At 57.9% G+C, this 11,132-nt stretch overlaps 1 protein-coding gene across 1 annotated transcript in view; it reads right to left on the reverse strand.

The window, feature by feature from the left end:
* Window positions 1-5: 5 nt before the first annotated feature.
* The window catches only part of LOC102440491 (dedicator of cytokinesis protein 6), a gene marked incomplete at both ends in the record, with an annotated part of 27,285 nt that continues 16,158 nt past the window's right edge, over window positions 6-11,132 (reverse strand). The window contains 17 exon segments of the mRNA XM_023748954.1: window positions 6-17; window positions 109-301; window positions 1,344-1,444; window positions 1,576-1,734; window positions 1,873-2,025; window positions 2,334-2,468; window positions 2,602-2,698; window positions 2,830-2,914; window positions 3,239-3,365; window positions 3,955-4,137; window positions 4,286-4,446; window positions 6,241-6,410; window positions 6,495-6,634; window positions 7,086-7,256; window positions 7,343-7,456; window positions 9,698-9,838; window positions 10,518-10,613. Of these exon segments, the coding sequence (XP_023604722.1) occupies window positions 6-17; window positions 109-301; window positions 1,344-1,444; window positions 1,576-1,734; window positions 1,873-2,025; window positions 2,334-2,468; window positions 2,602-2,698; window positions 2,830-2,914; window positions 3,239-3,365; window positions 3,955-4,137; window positions 4,286-4,446; window positions 6,241-6,410; window positions 6,495-6,634; window positions 7,086-7,256; window positions 7,343-7,456; window positions 9,698-9,838; window positions 10,518-10,613 (2,238 nt within the window).

Here is an 11,132-nt window from a genome sequence, read left to right on the forward strand (position 1 = left end):
ACGTTGGACGAGATGTTCTGGGGTGGGAAGTGGTGTCAGGGCCTGGTCCCTGCCGCACAGGTGCCACCCCCACCCTGGCCCACCACCCCTCCCCCTCCGACCACTCACTTGGAAGGAAACGCAGCCGACGGGCAGGTAGCGGCTGTCCTCCAGCAGGGCCAGGTACTCCGCCACCAGCGCGGCCGCGTGCACCATGCACTGTGCGGCCTCCGCGTGGTTGCCCAGCTCCGCGTGCTTCCCCGCCATGTTCTGCAGCCACGTCAGCCGCAGGTCCGGGGAGCCCTGGTAGCCCCGGGCAATCCTGGTGCCCAGGTGAGGGGGGATGTGAGGAGGATGGGGACTCACCCTGCCCGCCCGCCTGCCTCTCACCTGCCCACCCCTTCACTAGTGACCCCACCCATCTGCCCCACTGACCAGCCAATCTCCTCACCTGTACCCCATTCACCTGTCCATCCAGTCACCTATTTCCTCCCTTCACCCGTCTCCTCACCTATCCATCCCCTCACCCGTCTCACCTGTCCATCCATTCTCCTGTCCCCGCTTCACCAGTCTATCTTCTTACCTGTTTCCTTACCTGTCCTACCTTCCATCCTTTCACCTAATCATCCCCTGATCCTTAACCCACCTGTCCATCCCCCTTCTGTCTCACCTGTCCAGTCCCTCGCCTATTCCCTTGCCTGTCCAACCTCTCACCTGTCTTCCCATTTGCCTGCCCATCATCTCCCCTCTTCCTCTATTCACCTCCCTTACCCAATCCCTCACTTATCCAATCGTCACTGTCCATCCTTTCACCAAACCCCCAAGTGTCCTTTTCTCACTTGTCCTTCTGCTCATATGTCTACTCTGCCACACCCCACTCACTGATCCCCTTGCACATGCACCATGTCACCTACCTTCCTAGGCCCATCCCTCCTCATGGCCCCTAACTTCCCTACCGGCATCACCTGCCTCTCCGCCTCCCACTCCCCAATTTCTTACTAAATACCCCTTACCTCTCCTCCAGATTTACTTACCCCCCTGATCTGTCACCCCTCCACCCGTTGCTTGCACTTCACCTGTTTCTCCCACCCGTCCCCTCTTGACCTTGTTCTGTAGGTCCATCGGGCACCCTCCTCATCGGTTCATTTATGAGCCCTCACCTGACTTGTAGCCTCACCTGTCTGCTTACCTGTCCCCTCGCTCAGCTGATTTTCCCCATCTGCCTGCTCTCCTGGCCCTCCCCCTGTCCCTCCTTACTTGTCCCTCTTGTCACCTGCATGTTCACCTGCTCTCCCCTTGCTTTCTCATGTATCTACTCATCTGCCCAAGCGTGAATGGCTGAAGGTCCCCTGAGCTCTCCTCACCTGTACATGAGGTCAATGAGCATCTCGGGGTCCTCCTGATGCTCCTTCATCTTCACGGTGTCCGTCAGGATCATGTGCAGGTTGAACATCAGGTCCTGGACCTGGAGTGGGAAGTGCGCCTCATTGGGAAGTGACAGGGCCAAGGCGGTGGGGTCAGGACTCCAAGGCAAAGACCCTGGCAACCGAGGGGAGCCTGGTAGTTGTGGACAGGGCAGGGGCCTGGCGGGGTCACCTGCTCGGCGAAAGTGCTGTCTCGCAGCCCCACGTCCTCCTCGGCGTAGGTGAGGATGGTCTTGAGTGACCGTCGCAGGTGCTCCTCACTGAAGTTCGGCGTCGTCCCCACCAGGGACGACAGTGACATGGTCACTTGCATCTTCACTCGGGCAAAGTTCTGTGGGGGCAGCGGGGGAGAGCGCACCTGTGGGCCTCGGACCCTCCCACCAGGGCCTGCTCGACGGGCTCACTTCACCCCTCTCCCTGCCCACCCTCCATCTGTCACCCCCCACCCCGGGCGGCCGCCCCCACTTACATGGCCGATCTCGAAATTCTGGCGCATGAGGAGGTAGAGGGAGGCGCTGGCGTGCGTGCGGATGGTGCTGATGCGGCTGCCGCAGTGTCGCAGGAGCCGCAAGCAGAGGTCGGCGCACAGCTCCGTGTCCTCCTCGAACAGCAGCTCTGGGAACTGCCCCCCAGGGCCAAGACAGACACTGGTCAGCCCCTCCCCATGCCCGATCAGTAGGTCCCCCGTGGGGACCGGGGCGGGGGCGCCCGTCTGTGCTCTGCCTTCCTGGCCATGCACAGCAGGCTTGGGAGTCAAACCTGGGCTAGGCCCTTGCGGTGTGACACTGGGTGAGTGCCTTGGCCACCCCCATCCTCAGTTCTCTCCTCTGTCAACTGTGGCTAAGGAGCGTCTGCCTCATGCCGTTGCTGAATACACAGTAGGTGCTCAGCGACTGGCGGTCACTATGACTAAGAGCCGCGGCTGCTCACCTTGGACACCAGGGACCGCTGCGTGGCCAGGCCGTGCTGCAGGAAGAGGGCGCTCTGGGAGCTACCCAGGCTATACAGCACCACCTTCAGCACCGCACCCAAGACACTCTCCCGGGCCTCGGACAGGATCACCGTCTGCGGGGTCAGAAACCCAGCGGTTAGGGACTGGCTTGGTTGTGGAATCAGGAACGGAGAGGGGTTCTGGAGTCCGAGGTCACAAGGCACTGGGGCGGGTCGGAGGTCAGGAAGGTGCTGGGTCCAACCTCACCTGCACGATGATCTCCAGCGTGTCCAGAACTACCAGGCTCACCTCGGTGGCCAGGTTCCCTTCCACCAAGGCCTCCTGCTCCATTTCATCCTTGGTCCTGAAGGAGAGAGGAGGGGGCTGGGGAGCCTCTGGAAGCCAGACCCTACCCTACGGCTCAGCTCACCGCCTCCCTCAGGCGCCTGCGGTGCCAGTTCTCTGGAAACTGGTCTACGTCTGGCCAACACCTACTTGTCCACACGGTCCGAGGTCTGCTTCCAGTGTGTGATGCTCTTCCGCCAGCGTACGTTCTCCTGGTTCCCAAACGGGCTCCTCTCTGAGGTGGGCAGGCACATGTTCACAGACGTGCAAAAACATAAGGACACACACGACTGAGAAACACACAGGCACCAGGATACCCAGGTGGGCTAACCTGTGAGGACACGGGTGGTACGGGTGCTTGCCGAGTGGACACACAGTTAGGCCTGAATGACTTGTGAGAACAGACGGGGACACGGATACCCATGTGCACGGGGATGATGCATGGATTTCTGGGAAGAGTGAGTCGGACAGAGAGGTAGGGACGGGCCCACTTGGGGCCCCTCGGACACAGGGTGAGAGCAGCTGGTGGGAACGGGCGTGGGGTACGTCTTCCTCTCACCACGGCTCCGTCGCACCATCTCTTGTCGTGCTCCAATGGTGCCCAAGATGGCTTCCTCCAGTCGAGCCTTCATGTCCAGGGACTTCTTGAATGTGAGGCTGTTGATGCGCTCAAAGGCCTTTTTCCCCTGGGAGGTCAAAGAACGGGCTCCAGGCTGACTGCCCTTTCCCATGGGACCTGGGCTCACCCGGTTCCGCTTCTCCCGGCCCTTTCCGACCTCTGGGACCCTGTGCTTAAAGACACAGCTCTCTGCTTTTTCTTCTTCTTCTTTTTTAAAAAATATATTTTATTGATTTTTTACAGAGAGGAGGGGAGAGGGATAGAGAGTTAGGAACATCGATGAGAGAGAAACATCAATCAGCTGCCTCTTGCACACCCCCTACTGGGGATGTGCCCGCAACCAAGGTACATGCCCTTGACTGGAATCGAACCCGGGACCCTTCAGTCCGCAGGCCGACGCTCTATCCACTGAGCCAAACCGGTTAGGGCCACAGCTCTCTGCTTTACTGCCAACTCTCAGCACCTTCCAAATTCTATTCACGAGAACAATTCTCCCTTTTTCCTTGGGCTCAGCACAGAAACAGTCCACCCCTTTACCCTCAGGAACTGGGGCACGAGGACAGTCCACCCCTTCGTGCCCAGACCACAGCACCGAGAGCTCTGTATGCATACTCGGCCTGCCTCCTACCCTCCAATCCCCTGCCCGCGCCCCAGACCTTGTACTCGAAGGCAGCCAGGCAGAGGTACAGCAGGTCCAAGAGACGACCCAGCTGAGGGAGGGCCAGGTCGGCAGCCCAGTGCTGCAGGAGGGCTGGCTCTGCATTCTTCAGCACCCACAGCACACACACCAGCAGGGTCCGGCTGGACTCGGCAGAGAGAGGGCAGCCGGAGCGAGAGCCCTGGGGCCAGAGAGGGGACGGGGCTCAGAAGGGACAGAGTTGATGCTCCTTTTCTCCAAATAAGATGAGAACGGGCTGATTTGAATCTCGTTACATAACTTCTATTACCAGGTGGGATAGTGTCTCTAGAGACCAGCCCCATACTCACAGTCGCTGAGCCCTGGGAGATGCTGGCCCGGGAGCCAGGGGCCAGGGGCCCACCAGCAATGGCCATGGCCACTGAGGGGTTGATGGTGCCTCCAAAGTCCCCGTCCCCTTCTGTGTCTGAGTCGAGCATGGAAGCCAGCCTTGACCGTTGACCCGGGCCCTCTGGGGGTAGGAGCAGGGGGAGAGAAGAAGGAGTCCTGGTAAGTGCTGTCCCTCTGCCTCAAATTTCAGCTCACAGGTCACCGCCTCATGGAAGCCCTCCTTGATACCACCCCCCAGACCAGTCTCCAGCTATCTACCCCCAGAGCTCACTTATTGTACTTGTAAGCAGGTACATTCATTGTGTCCACAGAGGCAGGGACTAAATCTACTCTGGCCACCGCTATATGCTCAACACTCAGGACACGGCCTGGCCCACGGGAGCGGTAACTGTAAAGATGATGGTGGTGATGACAACAACATAGGCTGCTGCTATTATTATAGCATCAATTGGCACTGACACAGCATCTCCTATGTGCCAGGTGCTAGTCTAACTTAAACAATATTAACTACGGATCTTAAAAAAACACACCTACGAGAGAAGGACTTTCATCATTCCGACTTTGTAGATGAGGGAATTGAGGCTAACCTCTCTGTAGAGGTGACGTTACTTGCCTGGGGTCACGCAGTAGGTTGGTACATAGTAAAGCTGATTATAATCTAAATGGTCTGGTTCTAAAAATCTACGATCTTTTAAGAGTAGCCCTTCCCCTTCCCCTTTCCCCAAAAAAGTCTCACCAGAGAGAGGAGCAGCCAACAGACAGGTCTCACCCTAGAGATTCTTGAAACAAAAGGTCAACTGAGCCTCACTATCGCTCCAGCCCGGCTGGATTGGGGTGATCAGCCCCTAACTCATCTGCTACGAGAGGGGAAGAGGAAACCTCACTAGGGAAAAATGACATCGCTCCAGTCCTGGTGGTTCTTTTATATACAATGTCCAAAATACGCTAAAAAGCTACAAGGTATGTGAAAAGGCAGGGAACGGATTGATAAGAGAGACGAGACAGCAGAAGGAGGCCCGTCGATGACCAAAAGCAAACGCAGTTCTTAAAATAAAAAGTAGTGGAAACGATGGACTAAAAGGGGTAAGAACATGGAGAATTTCAACAGAGAATTGAAATCTACAAAAATAAAATAAAATAAAATAGACATCTTCCTACTGAAAAAATATAACACCTGGAATTCAGAACTCAATAGCTGGGGCTAACAGAGGCCTGGATACAGCAGAAGACAGAAGTAGTGAACTCAAAGACAGGTGAACAGAAAATTCCCCAAGGGAAGCACAGAGAGAAAAAAGAATGGGAAACAGAACAGAGCATGGCAGGCACGTGTGACAGGATCCAAAGGTCCAACCTACGTGTAACTGAAGTCCCAGAAAGAAAGCAAGAAAACAAGGCAGATAAAAGAGTTAGAAATAAAGACGAAGAATTTCCTCCCAATGATGGAGGGGACCAATCCACAAATCCCAAGTCTGTGCTGCCCACCACGGTGTACCTGTCCCTAAGTAGTGCCAGTGAATGTGCCATGAGTGAATGACTGAACGCGGGGCTGCAACTGCCTCTGGCCCCAATGTTCCCCACCTTCGTCCTCACATCCTTTCTTCTCAGAAGCTGATAAATGTTATAATCATATCTCCCATCTACTGTGGGCTGACAATGTCCCAGTGCTAAAGCTCTGCAGATGTTTACGTAACTATAGGAAGTAGTTAGCGCCGCCACTGTCCCCATTTTACAGGTGAGAAGCCTGAGGCTCAGAGGTTAATGGCTTGGAGGGCCCTGCACCAGCACTTGAACCCAATCTATGGACCCTAACGCCATGTTTTTGCTCCTAACTGTGCTCTCCCACCCTCCCCAACCTGAGCCGTATGTGTCCATCGAACGCTTGGATTGTGTGACTCCGACTGCCTGGCCCACTGACCAGCGAAATCATGCAGCCGTGGCAGCGTGTCCCGGACGATCGACAGCAGCGGTAGGTACAGCTCGGCCACCCGGGCCTTCACTGTGGCCTCGGCGTAACGGGGGTCAACATCATGGCCACAGAGCAGGTTGTGGACGGCACTGATGACCTTCTTGTGCAGCTGGGATGCCCTGTGGAGTAGTGGGGTGCTCAGGAGAGAGTAGACGTAGTGCCTGGACCTTTCCACCCGCTGCAGCCAAACGGCCTGCGCTCACCCCTCGGCCTCAGGCTCCAGGGCCAGCGCCAGTTCCGTCAGCAGGAGCCCAGCCAGGAAGTGCTGCTGTCGGAATGGCCCACTCAGCTCAAACATGCTGACCACCTTGGGGTCGGGGGCTTGGCTGGAGAAGGTGGAGCTCTGCAGAGGGTGAAGGGAGCGGGAGGAAGCAGGACGTCACCAGGGGCCAGGGGGCGGAGGGGAGGGGCTAGGGTGAACTCATCTGAAGTTAAGGTTAAGAGGTGAGAGACTGGAATTATCTGGAGGCGACAGGGAGCACAGTTCAGGGTCAGAGGTAAGAGAATCAGGTGAACCTGCGAGGTGAAGGGAATGGGGTCAAAAGTCAGAGGTCTGAGAAACGGCAGATGGAAGGCAGGTCTGTGAGTTCAGATTCAGGGGTGAGAAATTAGAACCTGGTCCCTAGGAAAGTGCCGGGCATGAGGGGTTAGAGGTGAAGGGTCAGAGGTAAGGGGATGGTCCCCCTGGACAGTGGCCCACCCTGAAAAGGACAAAGACGAGGGGAGCCCCAGAAGACAGGTTGAAGGTGAGAGGTCATAGGTCAAGGGAGGAGCCAGAAGTGCGGCCGGCCCACCTGCGAGGTGGTGGAGGACACGGAGGGGGAGGGTGAGGCCGGGGGCGACAGCGGGCAGCAGGGGAGGTTGAGGGTCACATAGTGCTCGTGGCTGCACAGGATGCGGGTGAAGTCCAATCGCAGGGTCAGCAGCGCCACTGGGTTGGGGGCCGACTGCAGCCGCGTGGCCACCTGCCGGAGAGGGGCCGGTGGGCAACATTACAGTCTCTCTGCCCACCGCCCCCCGTGTCGCCCGTGGGAGGGCGCGCCACTCCCACCTGCTTGTAGTGGGCCCGGACCAGGCTGAACACGAAGCCGCGGTCCGCCAGGGACAGCAGGTCGCTGAGGAAGAAGGCCAGGCTGATGTTGAGGCGCTCGGCCTGCTCCACGTCCTGGGGACACAGGGCCCGTCAGCCACGCTCACTCCCAGCACGCTGAGTCCCCACCCAGGGCCCGGCTCTCACCAAGGCCGCCAGCGACTCCGGGAGCCACATCGCTGTCCCAGAGCCGGGGTCTTCTTAACACCCCCCCCCCCCCCACCCCTGCCCTCTGGGCACTCCAGGCCTTCCTGGTTGTCTCCGCCCTTGGACCAGCCCGCCCTTCCCCACACGTACAGGCCCACACCCCTCAGGGCACGGGTTAGGACGGATTTTCTTTCCTCTCTCCCCAGATTTAAATAACAACATGGATGGCGGAAACTGGCTGCTGACTTCCCCCGGGATCCTCCTTCCCATCTCTCAGGGTGTGAGTTCAGAGAGCAGTCAAGACTGGATTTCCCAGCCTTCCTTGCAGCTGAGAATAACCATGTGATCGAGTCACATTCTGGCCAATGGGATGAGGGGAAGGACTGTGGCCAGGTCTTCCTGCTCCCACAGCCCGCCAGGTGCCTGATGTGGGGGCGCCAGGCCCACACTATGGAGCCCCCACGGCCCACTTATGCTCAGAAATAAACTCGGGGCACATTTAATCCACTTGTGATTATGTTTGAGCAAATTAACCTCTGCCCTAACTGATATAATGAGCATGGACTGCTTGTACAGCGCTCAGCTTCCCGTGGGGGAACCACAATAAACCAAAGGACCTCAGACAATTCCATGTGTCGAAGACAACTGAACGGGGTGCTGTTTTGAGAGAAGCCCTCAGGCTCTCACCAGCCACTCCGGCCTCACAAGTCGGCCTCTGTGGCTCTTAGTCCCCTGCAACCCAAAGCAACACAACACAAACCTGCTGGGGCTCTGAGCCCGCCGTGGGGCAGGGGCTGGGTCTGCCTGGCTCCCTGAGCGCCATGCGTGAGACCACTGTGGCCGTCACCGATGCCCCACTAGCAGCCGTGCCGACGGCGCTTCTCAGGGGCATTGTTCTGCCCTGCAACCCTTTCCCAGGGCGGTTTCCTCATCATCTGGGTCAGCCCCTGGGAATGTCAGTGCTTAGGGGAGGCTCCAGTGGAACAAGGTCGAGACCTTCGAGACCAGCCCAGAGGTCGCAAGGGATTGCACAAGGGCTGGCTCGGGCCAGGCTGGTGTTTCAAAAATCTGGAAAGTTCCCATCAAATCCAGAAGCCCCATTGCACTTTTCAAATGAGACATTCTGGTCAAATGAGACATTCTGGCCACAGCGACTGAGCACACGCCCGCTTGCCCAACTGAAGCTGATGATAAGGGTGTGGGCTCTGGACCCGGTGGCTTGGGATCCGATCCCCAATTCTGCCCTTCTCGGGTGTGTGGTGGCAGGTTGTTAGTCATTCTCTGCCCATTTCTCCATCAGTAAAATGGAGATAATAATACAAACTTTATGGGGCTGCTGGGAGAATTTAATCATGTGCTTCATCTCAAGTGTTAGATACACAGTAAGTGCTCAATAAAGGCTCAAGATGACTGTCATTAGTATTACCCACCTAGCTCCTGAGGGCATGGGAACTAGGGACCCAGGGCCTGGACAGGTGTCAAGGTCTCAGATCACTAATGCCCACGATTGAGCACTTACTGTATACAGACACTGTGGTAAGGGCTCATGGATCCGTCACTTCTCTGCCTTCTCCAACTCCCGTTCCTGATTTGCTCCCTCTGTTCCAGCCACACCCACCACTTCATTGCTCCTCCAACAGCCCAGGCACCGTCCTACCTCATGGCCTTTTCACTTGCTATTCCCCCTGCTGGAAACGCTCTTCCCCCAGACGTCAAATAGATTGCCCCCTCACTCCTTCAATCTCTCCCTCATAGCGCCATGAGGGCAAGGATTGGCATCTGTTTTGTTCACTGCTGTGTCTCTAGAGCCCAGCACAGGCATGTGCACACAGTAGGTCATTAAGAAATGACATTGGCCCTGGCTGGTTTGGCTCTGTGGATAGAGCGTCAGCCTGCAGACTGAAGGGTCCCGGGTTCGATTCCAGTCAAGGGCACACGCTCGGGTTGCGGGCTCAATCCCCAGTAGGGGGTGTGCAGGAGGCAGCTGATTAATGACTCTCTCTCATCATTGATGTTTCTATCTCTCTCCCTCTCCCTTCCTCTCTGAAATCAATACAAATACATTAAAAAAAAAAAAAAAGAAAGAAATGACAGTGCACGAACAGACCCATCCAGCAAATGGGACTGGTGCCCCAAGCCCCTCCCCCACGGAGGCCCCTTCGCCTTTACCTTGTGGGCCCGGGTGATGACCTCCAGGCCCACAGAGCCCACCAGGGCCGCGATGTCATCCAGGAAACGCACGGGGAAGCGAAGCTTACGGGGCGAGTCCAGCCGCTGGCTCAGAATCAGGTGCAGGGCCATGCTTTTCACCTGGGGGCCGGGTGGGGGCCGGTGAGAGCTTGAGGGGCCGTGGGCAGAAGGGGCTCGCCAAGTGGGGGTGGGGCTTGAGGAGCTGCAAATGGCATTTTAGCAGCAGGGGAGGGGAGGTAAAGGTGGGCGTGAGGGGTCCTGGGTGGGGCTTGAGCCCCATCATAGCTCTGAGCTGAGGGCAGGGCCTGAGGCCGTGGGGAGGACTCGAGAAGGCCATGGGCAGAGCCCGAGTGGGTCTGAGGCTGAGCCCGTGGGAGGGGCTGAAGCAGGTCTCCTGGGGTAAGGTCTGGGGAGCACAGGGCTTGAGGGGTGGGTTGAGGGAGCCCTGAGTGGGACTCTGAAGGCCCACCTGACTGGGGGTGGGGCTTGGAGTCAGGAGGGGTCTTGAGTTCCACAGGGGTTTCCTTCTCTGTCTGGGGGTATCTCTTGGGGTGGGGGTGTCTCCCCACTGGTTAGGGACTTCTGCTGACAGCCCCACAGGAAGGTGGGGGAGGGCCTTCTCTATGGAGGGAGTTTACGGGGCCTCTTTCCAGGGAACGATCCCTTTAGGGGTCTCTTATCTCTGTCCCTATATGGGGGGTCTCGAAGCCATTTCTCAGGGGTCAGGCAAAATCTCAGGGGGCTTCCCTCCCAGGGCGAGTCTCCCCTGGGGCGTCTTGCTCTCGAGGAGGTGTCTCACCATGAGCTGGAAGAAGAACCAGGCGTGCTGCAGGACGGCCTCACGCACGGCACTGCCGCTCACCACCCACTGCAGAGCCAGCTCCTCGTGAAGCAGCTGGAGGCAGGGGCAGGGGCAGGGGTCACAGAGAGCAGGGGGGGCCGCCCCAACCCCCTCGGAGAGCATGAAGGGGGAGGATGAAGCTGGAGGGCTGGGGGTTAGAGCAGCAGGAGGCCATGCAAGAGAGAGGGGGCAGGAGTCAGATGTGCCCTTTCCCGGGGCTCTCCAGACCCTGCTGGGCTCAGGGGATGGGAGCTCTGGACCCCTTTGCCGGGCCCAGGCCAAAACTGCGCCACCCACCCCTGCTTCCCACTACCTTCGGCACAGTGGGTCTCGGCTGGGTGGCTGGTGGGGCGGAGGAGGAGCTCTCGAGGTAGGAAGAGGTTCGGGTAGAGCTGCGGTCGATGGCCTATGATGGGATGGAGTGAAGAGGGTGGGATGGCAAGGAGGGGTTAGTGTGGGTAGGTGGTGTGGACAGAGGAAAGATGTGTCCGTGTGGACAGGCAGTGGGGGTGTGGATGGAGAAGGAAAGAGTGTGAGGGAGATGAGAATAAGGAAGACACAGCAAGGAGGTGG

The sequence above is a fragment of the Myotis lucifugus genome, unplaced genomic scaffold, assembly GCF_000147115.1.
Source record: "Myotis lucifugus unplaced genomic scaffold, Myoluc2.0 scaffold_2160, whole genome shotgun sequence".
Classification (NCBI taxonomy): Eukaryota; Metazoa; Chordata; class Mammalia; order Chiroptera; family Vespertilionidae; genus Myotis; species Myotis lucifugus.